A 21142-nucleotide genomic window follows, 5' to 3' on the forward strand; every position below is an offset into this window, starting at 1 on the left:
TGACACTGTGATGTGTCTGCCTCCCTCCCTCCCTCCCTCCTACCCTCCCCCCACCCCCCATGGAAGACAGGTTCCCATATGAAGAGAATAGTTTTGTGGCTCCTCTTGTACTCAGCCTCAACAGTTACCAACTCATAGCTCGTCTTCCTTCTGTCACCCGGCTCATTCCTGCCTTTTATTATTTTGAAGGAAATCACCAACACCCTATCAATTCACGTGTAAATATTTCGGTGTGTACCTTTAAAACTTAAGGTACACCCTTTTGAACACAAGCACAGCTATGTGCTGAGTCATATCAGAGAGCCAAGGATGAGCCTGACTCAGCGAAGTACTCTAGAGACTAAAGCACAGACTGAAAAAGCCCTTCAAGAAGCTACAGCCATAGAAAACAAACAAAAAGACAGAAAGGATGTCTCAGAGTAGGGCCACAGGCCCTGTTCCAAAGGATACGATAGACTCTGATGATACCCTCACCATCCAGGTGGAGCAGAAAGGATATGTGATAGGTAGGGTTTTAGTTAGGGGGTGGTGGTAGGGGAGGAGGGGAGGGAGAAGGAACTAGGATTGTCATGTAAAATAGTCTTGTTTTTAATTCAAATAAAAAAATCTGCAGAAAAAAAAAACAAAAAAAAAAAAAAAACAAAGACAGGAAGGAGACATTAGACCCATCCTACAGAAGCAGCAGTCACCAGGAGCATTTGTACTTCTCTCCCCAGAAAACAAATATGAAAATGAGAAAGAATTTTTACAGCCTAGAAAACCATAATGGGGAATAAAAACACAATCGAAGGGATAGGAGGCAGAGCAACATAGTTCAGAAAGAAAAGAAGAGCAAAGACTGTGAAACAATTAGATGAGGAAAGAGAAGGAAATTACTGACTTAGAGCATGAAGGGGCTTGCCACTAAGCCCGATGACCTGAGTTTGATCCCCCATACCAACATGGAAGGAGAGACCTGATTCCTGCCACAGACCTTCAACTTGCACTAGCTTGCTATAGCAAGAGTTGTGCACACACAATACATGCATATACAAATATATATATATATATATATATATATATATATATATATATATGGCTGGGGAACTAGTCCATAAAGCCCGTTACTAAACTAATAGCCAGCGGTAGAGCCTCTGGGCCATGAGGCCTGGCTGTCAGAAAGTAGGTCATTAAGGGCAGGATTTGAAAAGTTGTAGTTCAGTTTCTGGGCTATGACATGAGGACCTACTGCCACTCTGTCCTCTGCAATGAGCACTGTGCCCTCTCCACTCTGGTGGACTGAGGTCCTCTGAAACAGAGAAACTGAGTAAATTTCTCCCTCCCCCCGTTAGGTTGGTTCTTTCAGGTATGTTGGCCACAGGGTGCCAAAGTAACTGGTGAGGCCACCGCAGTCAGAATCTTGAAATGATCCCTTCTTCTGTAGCCCATACCCCACATTGCATCAAGATATGTTGGTCACTGGGGAACCCCTGGCTGAGGCATTACTTTCTCTGACTCTGCTCCCCTCTGTATAATCATCCCCCAGTGTTTTTCAACATTAACCTGGGGAAGCAATAGTCAGAGGAAATGCACAGGTACACCTCAGTCAGGAACTGACCAGGCAGGAGGGAATTCTTGCCAAGAGCCTGGCCCTGTATGTGGCTCCTGGAGCAGGATATCATGGATTATAGAAGAGAATGAGGTTTTTTTTACCCTCTGGGAGTCAGATTCCATGACATTCTAAAGAAAAAGATGGTATACACATGCTCCAGCAGGGAGTATTTAGACATGTGAACCATTGACTTGTGTGCAATTGGCTTTGGCTGCTGAGGAAGTAGCAGCTACGGGATAGCAGAGAATACGGATTATTTGGGCATAGCATTGAGGGATTGAGTTAAGCCTTCGAGACAGAATTTCTTTCTCGCCTCTGGATATCATGGCACAGAGGTGGAAAACAAGGCTATGAGATGAGAGGATGGATTCTGCTTCTGTTCCTACTCCTCATCAACCGGACACAACCGACCTAATCTTTTCACATCTGTTTTGATTGGATGAAACTGGGAGAGTCATCCCCCTACATCTTAGAGGCGACTGAAGGACTCCAAAAGGTGATGTTAGTTACACAGCATATGATCTAAAATGAGCAGCCGGTCTATTTACCTGTATAGCAGGAACTTGCTACAATGTAGTAGTGTTGAGCTATAATGTGACAACCCTTGAAAACATCAAGTGAAATAAGGCAGATTTCATACTATATATCATTGTATTGTATGAGTATTCCCAGTATGTAAGTCAAAAGCAGATTGGTGGCATCTCGTGCCTGGGAGGAGAGACGGATGGGGAATATCTGCTTAGTGGTTACAGGACTTCCTTTGGGCGATGACAATGTCCTGGAGCAGATAGGGGTGGCAGTTGTGCGCCACTGTAAATGAGCTGTACTCTACTGGATGGTTGGCTGTACAATGCTTGATTTTATGTTTCATATTTCATCTCAACTAACAAGTGAAGTGTACAGCGCTGGGTGGACTAGTACGTCAGAACACGATGGCCTGCTGCTGCTTGCTGAGCTAGCAGACTGGTTTCAGATTATAGTCCCTCTTTGCTGATGAGGGTAGGACCCTAGGTCATGGAGTCCACAAAGGGCAAGTGTGTGAGGTCAGCTGAATATGAGGTGGGTGGCACAGTGGCAAGTAGGTGGAACTGACCTGTAGCTTAGCTGTACTACTCCACGTAGATACACAATTGTGGCTGATTCTCGCCCCATCAGTCTCAATTTTCATTTAAGCCCTCAGACAGACAAATATGAAATGTCATCTCTCTCCCTGTTGTACCCTACCCCAGCCGCCTCGGGCTTTGGGTGACTGGACCTCACTCCATGTATTTTCAGGGAGGAGCTCCCTCTGAATACCTGGTATATGAACTGGTCTGAGGACAGTTGATGGCTGGTGGCCTCCTGAATGGGAATGGGGAATTTCCTTAGTGTCACTTGCCTGGCTAATTTGAATGTCTGCTATCCTGTTGTTTCTGCCTTTGAAGATTCTGGAAGGTGTTTTTGTTTTTGTTGTTTGTCTTTTGGAGGTTTTTTGTTTGTTTGTTTGTTTTTTGTTTTTGCCACTAAATATGTAGAGGAAGGCTTTTTCTTCTCTTGTATCTGCTCAAGCTCCTGGCTGGGGAAGCCAGAGTGGGGAGGGATGTGTCTGGCTGGAGGGTGTGGAGAAGGAGGGAGGCTTCGTCCATTAGGTCTAGGGTGGGGTTGTTTTCTTTCCAGCCTTCAGCTCTGCAGCTACTGGTAATCCCCGCACACTGCTGCTTTTCTGAGAAGCACGTAGCACCTGGAGCTCTCTGGCCCACATCCCTTGCACATATGACAACTCAGTGGATGGGAGTAGGGGTGGAGAAGAGGGGTGTGACTGTGTCTTGAAGAACCCCTGCCCATCCTTAAAGTTGACCCAAGTACTCCTAGGCTCTGTTTTTGAGGTATGGAGGGGTCTTTGCTAGCCGGGTCTGTAATGTAAGACATCTCGGTACAGCCTACTTAAGAGGCCCTATGGTACATCGAGGGTAATGGGAACCCTCTGGGTCAGCTTGGTACTGGGCTGAGAGTTAACTTGTATCATTTTTTACTGTTTTACTGAGCCTAGCCTAATCCCTTTTGAAATTCATTTGCTACACTGAGTCCAGCAGGTTTCAACCTCAGGTAGCCTTCTTTTTTGCTCTGAACTTCCACATACACTGATTCAGGCAAGGCTGTGCCCAGCTAAAGAGTCCATGCTCACACAAAGCTTTTGAGTCATCCTACTTGGGACAAGGAGGTTTGCACTTATCCGAACAGTTCCCTAGTCCCCCACTCAGCAGAGTTTACAATATGGCACCTTAGTCAATTACATTTGTGGTGATTGTTAAGCTAGATTGTCTCTTACCAGGTCACATTTATGGCTGGGACCACCATATAGGTGAGGTGGCTACTTCCACTCTCTTCCTAGGAGAGCCAGGCTGCCTCTCACACTATGGTGCTTCAGAGTCATCCCTGCACCAGTTCTTCTTCCCTCAGCATGCTCACTGAGGATATCATGAGTGTGTGCATGCGTGTGCCTCTGACTATCCCCAGCTCATTAGCCATTTCTTACTTGGTTGTGGGGGACTTGCCTGGATTATGACAAAATCTCCAAGGCCCAATAGGCAGACTTTCTTAAAAGTGTCAGGGGTATCCAACCCACAGCATATGGGCCTCATTGTCTAAGGTAGCTATGAATGAGGTCCAACACAAAATGGTAAACTTACTTAAAACACAGAAAATCAGAGGGAAGGGAATGGGCTTTTTTGTAATTTATATTTTGGTAAACCAGTTGTATGGTTCTTGAACATGGACTTTGTAGATGATGTTAGTGTCACTGTGTCTGAAAGTGTGGGGTATGCTTATAAGGGGGTCACAGGTGCTGTGTAGACACTGTATCTGAAATTTTGAAAATCCAGCATGCATCTCCAGTCCCTGTGACCATGAATGGATATAACCCAGGTGTGCTTTGATGCAGGGATCCTAGGTGACTGCTCCTCAGAGGGGTCTGTATGACTCACAGCTCGTCTGTCACTCTACAGTAGGGGAGCAGGCTCTCAAGCCAGGCTGCCTGGGATCCAGCCCTGAATTATGACACAAAGATGGCCATACAAGCCAAATACCCCTAATCTTAAATGTGTGGGATCGGAAGAGTTTCATAATGTGGGGTCCTTTTAGATTTGGAAGTACCTCTAAATATTTTTGGATAAGGGATGTTCAGCTGGGAGTGCCTGCCTTGTAAAGAAAGGTATTGTGGGGACTTGAGATGACACCAACAAAAATGTACGGTGTGGAGTGAGCGTTTTGTGGGTAGTTGTGAAGTGGTGTTTCTGTCCTCAGTGCATGATGGGAGAACAGCAGAGCCTGCAGGAGGTGGCAGGTGGATGGCAAAGACCCTGTGATTCACGCTTATCTGTTTGTTTTCTCCCATGTTGCTTTCTCTGTCAGTATTGATCCTGCAGAAAGTGGAGAATGGAGACCTGAGTAACAAGATCCTGAAGATCACTGACTTTGGGCTGGCTCGGGAATGGCACCGGACCACCAAGATGAGTGCGGCAGGAACATATGCTTGGATGGCACCGGAAGTCATCCGTGCTTCCATGTTTTCCAAAGGCAGTGATGTGTGGAGGTAAGATCCCGAGGTGCAGCCTCCGAGCTCCCAGGTCTGTTTGGCCTCCACATTTCAGGACTTGGGATTGGGGTAGTATCAGTCCAAGGCACCCCAAGTTGTGTGTGTGACCTCTCGGAGTGATCTGTACTGATTTCTGTGTTGCTAAGGGATGTTGTGGCAATTACTTCACCCCTGCAGGCACTTCATGTGGTAGGTAGCACCTCAGGAAATGTCAGCAGATTCCAGGGGCAGCATGTACCTCCTTTGAGCTCTAGGGTAGGAAGTCACCCTATCCCAAGCAGTACTTGGCTCAGCTGCATGGCTGGGCTTCAGCAGCTGCTACTGAACTCAGGGTAGACTTAACCCGGTCTCCTCCCTATAAGCTTCTGAGCCAATGGATACTCTTTCTGCTATCTTTTTCTTGATAACTTAGAAATGATCCTTTCCAATTATCTAGTTATTCTTTTACTCAAGGCTCTCTGTCTTGGGCATTTTTCTAGAAATGAGAATAGGTGGCTCCCTAGCAGGCCCTAAAAGCTGTGGAGTTATAGACTAGACATGGCCAGCCATCTCTACTAGCAAGTGTCAATCCAACAAGCCACAAGGACATAGATCTAAAAAAAAAAAAAATCATGTTGCCATTAAGGGAGGATGAGCCACCATAGGGTAGACTTTGTCCTATCTGAAGGACAGTAGTGACACCTTTACCTATACAACAAAAGACTGTGGGTGATCAGTCTAGGGTCAGGGCTTCCTGTCATGTGGCAGAGTGAGCTCATGTACATGTGTGTATGTTTCTGTATATGTGTATTTCCTTTAAAGTAACTCCCTTGAGACATTATTCGTATATCATAAAGCACACCCTTTAAAATATGTAGGTCAGTACTTTTTAGCATTTATAAAACTGATTTCAGGACTGGGATGCAGCTCAGTAGATAGAGCAGTGTGCACAGTACCAGCGTGCACTGGACCCTGGATTCCGTCTTCAGCACCAGAGAACTATGTTTGGTGATGTGGGTATGTAATCCTAGTACCTCTAGAGGTAGAGGCAGGAGGATCAGAGGTCCAGCTAGTCAAGACCAGCCTGGGATAGGCAAGACCCTGTCTCATAAAAGCAAAAACCCCACAAACCCTAAGCAAGCTTAAGCAATGAGTAAATTGATGTCACTCACCGCTGTTACCTGCTTCCTACTCTACAGTAGTGTGTTTCCACATATCAGATGATGTAAAGCAACAGGGATTTGCTCTTTTATAGCTTTGGAGGCCAGAAGTATAAAACAGATACAACAGGGCCCCACCCTGAAGACCCTAGAGGAGACCCCAGTCCACTTATGGATTGTAAGTTCTAGAACCTCAGCAGATATTGTTAGGGCCACCCTTCAACCCACTGTAATCACTGTTTCCACGAGACTTTTCTAAACCTCAGAGAGACATCCTGCCTCCTGCTTGTCATACTTCCTCTCAGTCTGACCCGTTTGCTGTCTCTGAATTAGCCTCCCATTGCCATTTCACATCAATGGAATCAACGCAATATGTGATCCTCTGTCACTCACTCCTTACATCTATCATCATGTTTACAAGTCCGTCCATGCTGTAGCTTCACTAGAGATGCATTCCTTTTATGGATTTTTAGTAATATTCCATGATATAGGCAGGCCATGTTTGTTCATCCGTTCATTCAATACGTGATAGAGAGTGATTTTTCTCTTTGGGGTGTTATGAATAAGACTGCTGTGGATATTGATATACAAATTCTTTTGTGACTATATATATTCTGTTCACTTGAGCCTTCATACAAGTAAGTATATTTTTGAGGGCCTAACAAACTGTTTTGGCCACAGATGCTCAATTATATTCAATTGGTCCATTCCACCAACTTCTCTACTTCCATCTACCACTTGGTGCTGCTGTTTTGGTTGCAGCCATCTAGTTTGTAAAGCAATATTTCACTGGGGTTTTTGTTAGCTTTTTTCGAGACTGGTTTCTCTGTGTGGCTCTACCTGTCCTGGAACTTACTCTGTAGACCAGGCTGGCCTTGAACTCACAGAGATCCACCTGTCTTTGCCTCCCAAGTGTTGGGATCATAGGCTAGGCATGTGCCACCACTGCCTGGCCCTTCACTGTAGTTTTAATTTGCATTTCCCGAATGACTGTTGAAGTTGAGTCTTTCTTGTGTTCGTTGAGCAATGTGTGTCTTCTCAGGAGATGTGTCTGTTCTAAACTGGCTTGTCTTTTGTTACTTTTGAGTTTTAAAATATTTTATTATTGCATGTATTTTAACACATGAATTAAAAAGATTTTCCACTCTGTGTTTTCTTTTTGGATAATCCTCGGTAGTACACTTTGAAACCCAAGTGTTTGTTAATTTTCTATCATCTCCTGACTTTCATTGTCATCCTAAGAAAGTATCGCCTCAGCCAAGGCTGTGAAGATTCTTAGCTCTGTTTTCTTCTAAGAATTTTATAATCTTGGTTCTTACCCTCGGGTTTCTGATCCATGTCCGACTTGATTTTCATGTGGTGTGAGACAGGGGTCAAACTATATATTGTCATATCTATTCACTTGTGCTGGGACCACACATTGAAGATACTATTATTCCCTTCCCGTTGAAGCACTCTTGCCATCTCTGCCAGAAACACCTCATGAGAAATGTGAGGGTTTGTTCCTGGGTTTGCAGTTCTCAGTTAATGTGTCAGTGTCTGCACATAAGCCAGCACCACCCTTTCTTGGTTAATATGCAGCTTTGTAGTAAGTTTTGAAGTTAGGATATAGGAGTCCTCCAATTTTGCCTTTTCAAAATTGTTTTGGTCATTCTGAATTCTTTGTAAATTTTAGCATAATTTTGTTAATTTTGAAAAGTAAGCAACTGGGATTTTATTATTATTATTATTATTTTAAAGATTAGTCTTGTATAGCTCAGGCTGGTTTCAAATTAGTTATACAGGGAAGGATGCTCTTGAATTCCTGGTCCCTCTGTTTTTGTATCCTCAAGTACTGGGATTATAGGTGCCATCACCTTGGGTTGACACCTGTGATTTCCAGAGGAATTGTATTTAATCTGTGAATTATTTGGGGGACTATGGGCATCATAGAAAAATTGTTTTTCAATCCATAAATGTGAGACATTCTGATTCATTTAGTTTCTTTCAGAGTTATTTTGTACTCTGTATGTCCTTTTTCATCTCACTGTATGTTAGTTACAGAGTAAAGTGCCTACTTGGGCGTATGATTTCCTCCCTGTAAAATGTTTGACCTGATGATGATAGTCAACTGCTATAGATCTCTAAAAACAGCAGTCCCATTGTGGCTTAACATTTGCAGTGTCTCGACGCACACTGGTGAGACTGATACTAATTAGGCCTCGTTGATAAATTAATTAACCCAGCATTACAAGGAGACCCATTGATATGGAAGCTTACATAAGACAACTATATTTCTGCTTCAAGGAGTAGTCCATGCAGGCCAGACTGGCAGGACAGCTGTGCCCTGTGAGACCCGGGTTCTCTAGGTTCCCTTCCTGTTCCTGTCCCAGTGGTTTAATCTGAGCTGCAGTTCCTTCTGTGCCATAGGCTGCAGGAAAGGAAGCCAAGCTTATCCATAGCCAGAAACTTGCCTTTGATGTGGAGACAGTCTGTGTGGTGTACACAGTCCCTCCGTCCCATTGCCTGCACTGGTTCATTCACTTGGCTCTGAAGAGACCAAATGCAGCTTTAGCTACTGTGTGTCCAGCTGAAGCTCTCTTGGGAACAGGGAGCCCTTAGTCACAGCCTCTGGGCGTGCTCTCTTTTCCCTCACTTCTCTTTACAGGGTAATGAGCTTACTGTCCTGTCTCACTTCTCTCAGGTTTTGTTCTTTACTCGGTTGCTTCTGCTGCTGCTAGGACATGGACAGACTCTCACCAGGTTCCTTGCCATTCTTGTTCTTAGTGGGAAAGGAGTGTGAACATCTAATTAGGGTCTTATAGTGACAGAAGAGGCAGCCAGGAAAGGACAGAGCTACCGCAGGGGCTTGCCTTCCATGGGGCAAAGGACCAGACCCTTTCAACTTTTATCCAGATACCCTGTTACAAGTCTAAGATTGAGTCTTGTTCCTAAAATCACTGCTGTTGAAAGCTAGTGGCAGGGGCTGTAGTGAGAGGCATCCGATGAAATTGTTCATTCCCTAATGGGAACAGCTTAGCAGTGAACTTCAGATCAGTGGAAAATATCTTCAGGGAAAATATCTTGAGTATTGTCACATGGTCTACCAGTATCTTGGTTGGGGTTTCTATTGCTGTGTTGAAACAAAAGGCAACTTGGAGAGGAAAGGGTTTATTCAGCTTTTGCTTCCTCATCACTGTTCATCGTGGAAGGAAGCCAGGATAAGAACTCAAACAGGGCAGGAACCTGGAGGCAGGAGCTGGGGCAGGGGCCATGGAAGAGTGCTGTTTACTGGCTTGCTCTTCATGGCTTGCTCAGAATGCTTTCTTATAGAACCCAGGACCACCCAGCCAGGAGTGGCACCACCCACAATGGGCTGGGTCCTCCCCTATCAGTCACTAATTAAGAAATGCCCTATAGGCTTACCCACAACCTGATCTTATGGAGGCATTTTCTCAGTTAAGGTTTCTTCCCTTCAGATAATTCTAGCTTGTGTCAAATTGATATAAATCTAGCCAGCACAACCAGTAACTCTACCTTAGATTGTACTCAGGGAGCCTGAAGAAATGGTTCAGTGGGTAAGAGTGCATACTGTAACAGGTGGTGGTGGCCCATGCCTTTCGTTCCAGCATTTAGAAGGCAGAGGCAGACGCCTCTCTGTGAATTTGAAGCCAACCTGGTCTACAGAGATAGTTCTAGGATGGCCAAGGCTGCTCAGAGAAACCCCGTCTTGAAAAACTAACAAAGAAAGAGTGCACACCGCTCTTGCAGAGGATCCAACTTTAGTTGGCAGCATCTATGTTGGGCAACTTACAGCTGCCGGTAACTCCAGCTGGAGGGGATCCATTGCTCTCCTGGACCCCGGAGGCACCTGCACACACAAATGCACATACCCTTCCCCCATAATTTAAAAAGTAAGTAAAATGTTCTTAAAATAGTGAAATTTCTCCTAGGATGTAAGCCCTTGTTATGTCTGGTGGTCGACAGCAGCTCAAAAATATAGTATGCCTGCTTTCCAGCATTCTTAGCTCCTACGCTATGGGGTTTTCTTGAAGGCACGGTTTACTGACTCCTTTATGTGGCCTTTACCCCTCTCCACTCAAGCATACTCTGAATGGCTCTAACAGATTGCTCATGCTTACCAGAGGAAATACCTGTTCATCGCTGTTCATGCAGCAGCACTTATACTGGAAGCACACAACCATACAGCAGTGGAAACACACCACTGTATAGTGGCGCTTATGTACTGGAAATACACCACCATACAGCAGCACTTACGTATTGGAAAACACACCACCGTACATCAGTACTAATATACTAGAAACACACCACCAACTGTATACTCTTTTCCTGTGCTTTGAGCAGCCTCTTCCAGGATGATGGGCCCACTGTGGCTCAGATTCAGCGAGGGTAGACACATTCAGCAAGGGTCCCAGCAAGGGTAGACACATACATGCCTAGGAACTCGTATAAAGCTAGTTCTAAACTGATTTGTGATTCCTTTACTCCTGCAAGTGCCATGTTTTGAATTTTTGCTGCATGCCATGCACAGGTCTCAGTGCCCATCCCCTTTCTCTTCAACTCTTAAGCCCCTAGGTAGAGCAGATCACAGACAACCAACAGCCTAGGAGGGTAGGGCTTCCCTCACTGATGCTGAGGAGGGTAGAGCCCTGACTCCTCTCTCTTACAGGTGGCCTGAGACTTCTTCATAGGCTACCTAGGTAGGCCTAGTGGGACACCACCGGAGAAGGGATGCCGGGACACAAACCAGGCACACTTAAATCTTTGAAACCCTCTGCATTTATGGCTCAGACACTAATCGTCTTTGCCTGGATGGAGGACAGGGAGGTCTATGGGACCATTGGTTTTTGTTTACTAGTGTAGAATTGGGCATTTAAACTGAGGATGGCAATAGCTCTAACCTAGGAATCCTAGATAGGGGTGCCGAGGGCACTTTGAGGTTGTGTGACAAAAGCTTCCAAGTGTGACTGCTGCCTAGTTAAGTCACAGTCGAGGTTTGGCAGAAGTATATTTTTTCTTTATCTCCCACTCTGTCCCGTTCCTCTTTCATTTGCTCTCTCCCTGCTGGGGGTGGAAGCCGTGGTTTGTATATGCTAGACAAATGCTTTCCCACTGAACCACATCCTCACCCCTAATAGTGTAGCTCTTGCTGGTTCAGGGATTATGGGAGCACATCCACCTTGCATGCACTCATTCCCACACCTGCCTAACGACTCGTATGTCCTTTGAGAATTTCATACATGAAGACCATAGCTACATCATTTTCGCCCTATCCTCTCCCCTTCAGCTCCTCCTGTGTCCCTCCTACACACTCTCAAATTTATGTCCTTTTAAAATTACTATTTTATTCACACACAGCCTACTGAGTCCATTTAATGTTGAATATATTGGAAGCACACCACACACACACACACACACACACACACACACACACACACACACACAATATATAAACCCATCTAAGACTTCACTTTCTTCACTTGACAAGTTGTGCTCATACTTGCCCACATCCTTGCAGGGATTCAGAATGATGTTGTAAAATGCCATACTCCCTGCACATCAAAATATCATGAAAGGTACTAGGCATGGTGGTGCCCGCCTTTAATACTAGCACTCGGGGAGGCAGAGGCAGGTGGATTTCTGAGTTCGAGGCCAGCCTGGTCAACAGAGCAAGTTCCAGGAAAATCCAGGGCTACACAGAGAAACCTTGTCTTGGAAAATAAATAAGCAAGAAGCAAACAAAGTATTATAGGTTTGGCACAGTATCAGAGCACTTGCCTAGCAAGTACAAAATCCTAGGTTCAGTCTCCAGCATTGCATGAAAATATGAAGGAAAACAAGAGTCTAGTGTGCTGGCACACATCTCTAATCCTGGCACTCAGCAGACTGGTACAGGATAGGAGGATTGAAGCAGCTGGTGTTACATAGCAAAGCCCTTTAAACAAACAGGGGATCCTGATAAATACGTACTGGGTTGCTAATTATCATCGTCATCATTTTGCCGTTACAAAAACTTTTAAATAGATTTATTTATTTTATATGTGTGCATGTTTTGTGTGGATGTATGTGTATGTGTGTACTATGTGCATGCCTGGTGCCCATGAAGGTGAGAAGGGGGAGTCGGATCCCCTGGAACTGGAGTTACAGATGGTTATTAGCCACTTTATGGGTGCTGGAACTGAATCGGGGTCCTATGCTAGAGCAACAAGTGCTCTTAACCACTAAGAAATCCCTCTAGATCCATCATTATCATCATCATTTAATTAATCTGACCTTTCTATACACTACTGAAGAGGATTGCAATAAATCTGAGGTTGGTGTGGCAAGTACAAGTAGAACATTCCTTCCGAGTGTTCATAGCCTTATGCTTTCTTGTCCTAACTTATTTTTGGAAGGGCTGAATGCTGAGTGGTTTTGCCTGGTTTTGATTGTGGATCTATAGACTAATTCTTCCATTATGCTTTATGCTCCACATTCCCTGGCAAATAGGTGATAAAGAATTGTTTCTGTGGGGCTGGAGAGATGGCTCAGTGGTTAAGAGCATAGACTGGTCTTCTGGAGGTCCTGAGCTCAATTCCCAGCAACCACATGGTGGCTCACAACCACCTGTAATGAGATTTTGTGCCCTCTTCTGGCCTGCAAGGACATGTGCAGACAGAGCACTGTATACATAATAATTAATTAAAGAAAAAGAAAAGAATTGTTTCAGTGAACTTGTTAGGTTGGGAGACACTGTAGTTCACACAGCAAGTATGCTGCTCTGCCTTGATGACCCAGTCTATCCCATGGAACTTTACCCACAGAGCTAAACAGAGGCCTCTGAACATCCTACTTGTACCAATGAGAAGTCAGAAATGTGTATTAACCTAGTGGACATTTAATGAAATCTTTGGCAGGAGCAAAAATCCATGTTAAGTAGATGCTTCATTGGTTTTCTAAAGCTAAAAAAAAATGTATTTATGACAAAGTTATCTAAAAACAGAAAGATTCTGTTTGGGAGAATCTCTTTTAGGGCATAGTAGGCTTTGTGACTTCCCTTTATGTTAGTGTGTCTATTTCATTAGTTTTCCTGTGGGTTGAAGATGATGTGGGGTACCTGGAAAAACCTTGGTAGCTATTTTGGTGAGGTAGTAGCTGTTATTTCTTACGTAGTTTCTGTCTTCATCCTCTCCCCAGCTATGGAGTGCTGCTGTGGGAGCTGCTGACTGGCGAGGTACCCTTCCGAGGCATCGATGGCTTAGCAGTGGCATATGGAGTGGCCATGAACAAACTCGCCCTTCCTATTCCTTCTACATGTCCAGAACCTTTTGCCAAACTCATGGAAGGTGAGTAACTCCTGTCCTGAGAAAACCTGGTGGCTGTGTGCCTTTGCACAGCACTCAAGTGACATTTCCTAATGTCATGAGTTCTACTGCAGAAAGAGGAGATGAAATATTAGCCACTCAGGGGGAAGAGTTGGGAGAGCTGTTTCTAGACAGTGACCACACCCTACCAAAGCAGGTTCCTTTCTGCAGTGACTATAGAAATTAGTAACTAAAACCTGCTATCTTGCATTCCAGTGTCTCATTATGTAATACAAAAACAAGCTACAGTGGCACTTATTCCCAGACCTGAGTATTTCCTGTGTAGAACTGAAGGTCACCTGGGAAGAAAGGGACCCTAAGGTCACTGAGTCGGAAACATAGTTTTGTGAGAAATGCAAAGCCAGGGAACGTGAAGAGGGAAAGGGCCTACTGTGTTGGTGGAAAGGGCCTACTGTGTTGATGGCCAGGCAGCAACTGTAGAATTTACTCTTCCTGACTCACCTTGATGCTTTTCCCGGGGATGGTGGCTTGTGCGTTGGGGGGACTTGGGGCAGTCACTGCTGGTGTACTTGTAAGTGGTAAGCTGGCAGCAGGGTCAGGCACCAGAAGCTTTGTTCTTGCTTTCCTTGCATATACTCAGCAGAGCGTACAGGACAGTGCGGTTTGACTTCCAGTCTCCCCTCTTCCATTCAGACTGCTGGAATCCCGACCCCCACTCACGTCCATCTTTTACGAGTATCCTGGACCAGCTCACGACCATAGAAGAGTCTGGTTTCTTTGAGATGCCCAAGGACTCCTTCCACTGTCTGCAGGATGACTGGAAACATGAGATTCAGGAAATGTTTGACCAACTCAGGGCCAAAGAAAAGGTAAAGGAGAAGAAAAGGCATGCTTTGTCTTATTGGAGATGTTTCACAGGGGTTCAACCACTGACACCAATACCTTCCTCCTTGGGGTCTGCTTGATTGTCCCCAGCAGAGGAGCGGCTGTGGGCAGCTGCCAGCAAGGGTTTTCTGCTGTTGCCTCAAACTGGACACTTCTTGAAGAATGTCCAGGTTCTAGAGGGGACTTCTAGAGGGAGGACCATTTCATAGAGGGGTATGTTAGCACTGTGAGCTGCTAGCAGAACAGCTTGCTGTTGTCTTTCAGAGTTGGTCAGAAACAGGAGAGGAGCCTGAAACTGGCACCTTTATGTTTTTATGGACAAGGTTCTAAGCAGAAATCATCTGGGGGACTTTGGCACCTCTTGGCTTACTGGAATCTGCTTTTGGGTTTGGTGGTCATTCTTCCAGTAGCCCCTTTCCTTGTCTGTGGTATGACCCTAGCAGTCAGTGTCCACACAGGTGACACTGATTGTGTGCAATTATATGCCCTGTGCTGTCTGGGCAGGGCTAAATCCAGAGGCCTGAGAGGTAGTTATATAGTCTCAGTTAATTTCCTTTTTTTTCTTCTCACTGTACTGTGGAAATTTAGGGGAGTTAATAGTAATGTGATAGCCAGGCATGTTGGCACTTGCCTGTAATCTCTGTGCTCAAGGGGCTGAGGAGGGAAGGTTGTAAGTTTGAGACCAAACTGGAGGATATTGTAAGTTCTGGACCAGCCAGGTCTATAAAGTGGCTTCAAGGCTAGCCTGGGCTACAGTGTAAAACCCTGTCTCAGGGGGTTAAATGAATAAATAAATAGCAATGTGATAATAATAGAATCTAATTTTGTTTCTCACTTTGTTTTCACTTGAAAAGTCTCATGAGACCTGTGTGTCCTGCTGGTATAATAGGATGTGGTGGTGGGGGGCAGATGTAATTGTTCCATCTCACAGCTGTGGGCTAGGGGCTTCCACCTTTGTGGAATTAGTAAGTGAGGAACTAGGTCCTTGAACCATCTGGGCCATCTGACTCTAGCCCTGTGTTTTGTTATCCCCCCTACACAAATGATTTAAAAATAATATCTGGATCTGACTCACAGATACTAGTCTCCTTCACAGCACAGTGATCCGAAGTGTGGTATAGCGTGGCAGGCCACCAATGTGCACTAGTGGCTGGAGGGAGCTCATGGCAATCTTCAGGGGTCCCTCTGGGTGAGCCACGGATGGAGCTCCTATCACTACTACTCGTCCCAGCTAGGAGAACCTCCACAGGGGCTGGCTTTTGTTAAGATTGCTAAATCACCAACTCATGGCCACCTCTATTTGCTTTGGACTGATAAAATCATAATATAATTTATAAATTACACAAGCCCATAGGAGAAATGAAAATTGGATCTTGTCAATAAGTAGTTACGGGTAATCCACCCCACCCTCCATCCGTGGTTTTGCTTTCTGTGGCTTGATTTAACCACCGTCAACCCTTGTCCACAAATATTAAATGGAGCATTCCATAAGTAAACAGTTTCATGTTTGTTTGTTTGTTTGGGTTTTTGAGACAGGGTTTCTCTGTATTGCTTTGGAGCCTGTCCTGGCACTCACTCTGTAGACCAGGCTGGCCTCGAACTCACAGAGATCCACCTGCCTCTGACTCCCGAGTGCTGGGACTAAAGGGGTGCGCCACCAATGCCTGGCTCAGTTTCGTGGTTTAGACTGCATGCTATTCTAAGCATCATGATCAGTCTTGCTCTGCCCTTCCTAGGAACGGTCATCCTCCTGATACTGTGCACACTACCCAAGCTCGATAGTATATATTGATCTTGGGTTTCTTGTTGGCTATTGTGATCCGGCAATTCTGAGTTCAGGCAACCCTGATTTTATTTAATAATGGTTCCAAAGGACAAGAGTAGTAATGCTAGTGATTTTAGTGTAATAAATTATTATCATTATATTCTATTATTAGTGTTAATCTCTTACAATGCCCAATTTATAGGTTAAATTTTACAATGGAGGTATTTTAGAGGAAGACACAGTACCTACAGAGTTGAGAAGAGTCGTGGTTTCCAACATTCCCTGTGATCTTGGACACACTCCCCACGGATAAGGAGGCACTACTGATCGAGGAAGGGTCAGCCCTCATCTCCGAGCTTGCTCTGAGCATTAGCCTGTAGCTTTATTCACAATATGGCTGTGTTGCACTTTCCTTACCCAGGGCTCGCATGTGTCCACTTAGCAGCCAACTCCTGAGTATCTTCTCTCTCCTGGGTACTATGGGAGAGCTCTCTAGGTTGCCTCATCCCAGATGCTTTCTGAACTGAAACCCCGCTCTTCTCTCTGCTGGACCCCCTTGTCAACAGGAGCTCCGCACCTGGGAGGAGGAGCTGACTCGGGCTGCTCTCCAGCAGAAGAACCAGGAGGAGCTGCTGCGCCGTAGGGAGCAGGAACTGGCGGAGCGGGAGATCGACATCCTAGAACGAGAGCTCAATATCATCATCCACCAGCTGTGCCAGGAGAAGCCCAGGGTGAAGAAACGCAAGGGCAAGTTCAGGAAGAGCCGGCTGAAGCTCAAGGATGGCAACCGCATCAGCCTCCCCTCCGGTCGGTGGCAGAAAGAGAGCGAGGGGGTGGGGTGGGGTGGGGCTTAGTGTGGCAGGGGTTTGTGGGAGTTAGGCTGTGCTTGGAAGTACAGACCATGACTCTGGAAGTGAAGCCTGTTGGAAGGGGCCATCTTGGGCAGTGGATTACAGGCTTTCTGGGGAACTATTCATTGTGAGTGACAGCAGAGGAGACAGTGATGATGACAAGCCCACTAGGCCCACAAAAGCACACCTCACTGTAGGCAAAGGCTGGGGAAGGATTGGGATCCTCAGGGTGAGGGGATTCCGGGATGTTCACATGGGAGAAATCTTAGCACTGCAAAGTCTTTCATCCCAAGTTCCTTTAAATAATTAGCCCTTGGCGAATTTAACATTAGGCTAAAGTGTAAAAGTTCATATTATGACATTTATATATAGCTTCTCAGAACTACATTGGCTCCATTAAGGTACAGTCTTGGCACTTGTTACCTGGGGAAACATGCAAAGAAATAGGAAACTGTGAATCAGAATCTTGATGGAGTGTAGTGCACCCAAGGGGGCAGGTGAGTCTTTCTATAGATTAAAAACATTCTTGATGTTCTCAGTCTATAAGGCTTTGGATAGCAAGTTTATTAGAAGTGTAAGGAAGCAGCCGGGTAGTGGTGGCGCACTCCTTTAATCCCAGCACTCAGGAGGCAGGGACAAGTGGATCTCTGTGAGTTCGAGGCCAGCCTGGTCTACAGAGCGAGTTCCAGGATAGGATCCAAAGCTATACAGAGAAACCCCGTAGCAAAGAAAAATAACACAGTCGGAGGGGCTATGGATGATATTTAGGCTTTGGGATGGTGGCTTAAGCACAGACCAGGGAATTAAGTCACTGCTGTCCTTGTCACGAATGATTTGTTTTTGTTGTTGTTGTAGTTGTTTTTAAGTATTTAGTTACCTCTGGAGCCTCTGGGCTGTGCTCGGATGCTGCTATCCACCAGCAATGCAGATGTGAAGCTGTTGTTCCAATCTACAGGGAGAGTTTAGTCTAGTGGGGAGACCCCAGTGCCTCTGTGTTAGATGAGGAGGCCAAAACCTAAATCTTAAGAGCTGAAAGTTTTGTGTTTTCATGCTGTGTCAAAACTACCTTTGAGGTGTGGGGTCATTTCCTCATTTCTGTTAATCCCGGCATTCCCACCATGGGCTGGGTCTTAACCACTGAGCCATCTCTCCAGTCACACCATGGGCTGGGTCTTAATACCTGCGCTCTGCCTGCACTTTGGGAGCAGCATCAAAAAGGACACAGATGGTGACAGATCATCTGAAGGATAATTTCTCTTTTTTTCTTTTTTGTTTTTAATTTTTTTATTAGTTCAAATTCGGAACAAGCTTGCTTCACATGTCAATCCCTTCTCCCTCCTCTCCCCTCAACCCTCCCCCCCAAAGCCCCACCTGTCCCCACCCCATCCACCCTCCACTCTCCAGGCAGGATAGGGCCCTCAACGGGGCTCCCCAAAGTCCACCGCATCATCCTGGGCCCGGCCTAGCCCCCCACCCCATATGTCCAGGCCAAGAGTGCATCCCTTCACGTGGGATGGGCTCTCAAAGTCCCTTCTTATGCCAGGGAAAAATACTAATCCACTACCAGGGGCCCCCTAGAGTGCAGAGGCCTCCTCATTGACATCCATGTTCAGGGGTCTGATTCAGCCCTGTGCTGGCCTCCCAGACAGTAGTCTGGGGTCCATGTGCTCCCCCTTGTTCAGGCCAACTGATTCTGTGGGTTTCACCAGCCTGGTACCGACCCCTGGAGGATAATTTCAAGTAACATTTTCTAGAACAATCCACAAAGCGACACACACTGAGAAGCAACTCCACCTATATCTATTACACGGCCATCTTCATTAAAGATGTGTGTTCATCTTGTCATGTGTTCCTTTGGGGGAAAAGATGGCTCTGAAAGAAAACCTTTCCTGGATAAACAAAGCTTTTCAGGAAACTGAGGCCTATCCCTCAGACCTGCCAGGAGATGTCAGATTTCTTGCATGCATTTGACTGTGTGACAGTCCTAACACACACTCTTGTCTCTCCCTAAGCAGATTTCCAGCACAAGTTCACAGTGCAGGCCTCTCCCACCATGGATAAAAGGAAGAGTCTCCTCGGCAGCCGATCGAGCCCTCCTGCAAGCCCCACCATCATCCCCCGCCTTCGAGCCATCCAGTGTAAGACAGGTTTTCAGAACACACCAGGGACACTTGAGCCCCTCTCCACTCAGCCACTGACTAATTCAGACTTGTTCCAGCCATAACTTCTGCCACCTTCCTCAACAGTGTGTACATACCTGCATGTACATTTGCAGGTCCTCAGCCTTCCTGCTCCTTGTCCCTTGTTCACTTCAGTGCTATCTGTTCCGTCTTCAACAGTCAGATATCAGCACAAGGGCTTGTGGGCAGAGGAAGCTCTTTAGTGAATTACAAAGCAGTTTGGACTGGAATGATGTCAATAGATTGGTGCCCACCTTAAGGGCCTCCAAACTGTCTGCCCTGTTGGGTGTCACTGCTTTTCTTCTGCCTGTACTTCCCAAGCTGAGGCTTTCCAAAGCCTACGTCACATGGAAACTTATCAAAGCTTTAGCATGTGCCAAGCCCAGACTGGTGTTATTTTTACTATAATTTTTGCTTAAAGATAAGTGTGTTGTGGAGGGGTCTGTCTGCCAGCTTTGGAGAGACTTATCTTACTCAGTTTTTGTTATTTGCAGTGACACCAGGTGAAAGTAGTAAAACCTGGGGCCGGAGCTCAGTTGTCCCAAAAGAGGAAGGGGAGGAGGAGGAGAAGAGGGTCCCAAAGAAGAAGGGCCGAACATGGGGACCAGGAACCCTTGGGCAGAAAGAGCTCACCTCAGGAGATGAAGGGTAAGAGCCAGCTGATGTGAAATTCTCTCTCACTTAAAGACTGGCACAGCATTTTAAAATATGATAGGAAACACTTCTGTTTCTCTCTTGTGTATTTTAATACGTTCCGGGAAAGCATAAGGGTTTTGTTTTACTTTTTTTAAAGATAGACTAGCCCAAGCTGTCCTCAAGCTCTCCAACCTCCTGCCTTCACTCCCTGAGTGCTGGCATTACAAATGTGCACTACCATGAAGCTCTTCCTGACATTTCTAGAGTTTTCCAATCTCCTAGATCCTGGGTTCCTTCGTAGGGCAGGAATTGTCAAGCTCTTTCCATAAAAGGCCAGATAACATTTTAGGCTTCTGGGTCAGCTTGGTGACAGAGACGTATAAAAGCTGCCTAGACTTTGAGTAATACATTAATGAATGAGTCCATGTGGTATCTTCCAGTCAAAACTTACTTCCGAAGATAAGGGACAGGCAGGATTGTTGGATTTAGTCTGCTGGTCTGCTGCCCCCTGCAGGTGTTCTTTCAAAGTAGCAAATAGCCCAGATAGGAAGGACATGTAGGAAGTTGGGCTAAATGGTCTACTTACACCTGGATTTTCCCTATAAAGCATCTGTTCAGAAGAAAGGGAGGAGAATCAGGGTGAGCAGGGCTTTCTCCTGTTAACCTGTTAGACAGAGACAGGTATCGTCACTCCACCCTACCTGATAGTACACTAGAATATGCTGTGGGGCCGCTGGCCTTCTTTCATACTTCACTGCTTCCAGGCAAAGGTCTTGGTGCCTTAAATGTGCTGTGTCCTCACTTGCAGGCTCGAGGCCCGGGAGGCAAATTCTCCATGTCAGTTTTTCACAAGCCAGGGAGACTTCTGGCCATGAGACTCAGCTCAGCATCTAACTGTGGGAGCTCATGATTTCTCACTACAGAATGGGCACAAGACTAGTCCCCAGCTTGTGGAGTGGATGTCAGGGTTCTATAGTGCATCTGTTAGCTGGCTTGTGTGACACACATAGTTACCAGCTGCGATGATGGGTCCCTGCCTTTCATGCCATCTACTTTATTACCCCAGGTGTGGACATCATGGTTTGTATTTCTTCTAGGATACCCCTGGCTATTCTAAGTGTGAGGCTAGTAGTCCTATTAGTTTTCAGTGACTTCCCATTAGTCACCGAATGGGACCTCCAAACCTGTCAAACTGGCTTTGGTAATCTTTTGAATAC

At 45.8% G+C, this 21142-nt stretch overlaps 1 protein-coding gene across 2 annotated transcripts in view; it reads left to right on the forward strand.

Annotated features, from left to right (window-relative positions):
- Map3k9 (mitogen-activated protein kinase kinase kinase 9) overlaps positions 1 to 21142 on the forward strand; it is a 60886-nt gene that overhangs the window by 33568 nt on the left and 6176 nt on the right. For both annotated transcript variants that reach the window (XM_035445691.1, XM_027418424.2), the window contains exons 3-8: positions 4982 to 5162; positions 13481 to 13629; positions 14302 to 14477; positions 16825 to 17065; positions 19125 to 19247; positions 19784 to 19937. In XM_035445691.1, the coding sequence (XP_035301582.1) occupies positions 4982 to 5162; positions 13481 to 13629; positions 14302 to 14477; positions 16825 to 17065; positions 19125 to 19247; positions 19784 to 19937 (1024 nt within the window). The remainder of the gene's footprint in view (positions 1 to 4981; positions 5163 to 13480; positions 13630 to 14301; positions 14478 to 16824; positions 17066 to 19124; positions 19248 to 19783; positions 19938 to 21142) is intronic.

Source organism: Cricetulus griseus, chromosome 5 (genome assembly GCF_003668045.3).
Source record: "Cricetulus griseus strain 17A/GY chromosome 5, alternate assembly CriGri-PICRH-1.0, whole genome shotgun sequence".
NCBI lineage: Eukaryota > Metazoa > Chordata > Mammalia > Rodentia > Cricetidae > Cricetulus > Cricetulus griseus.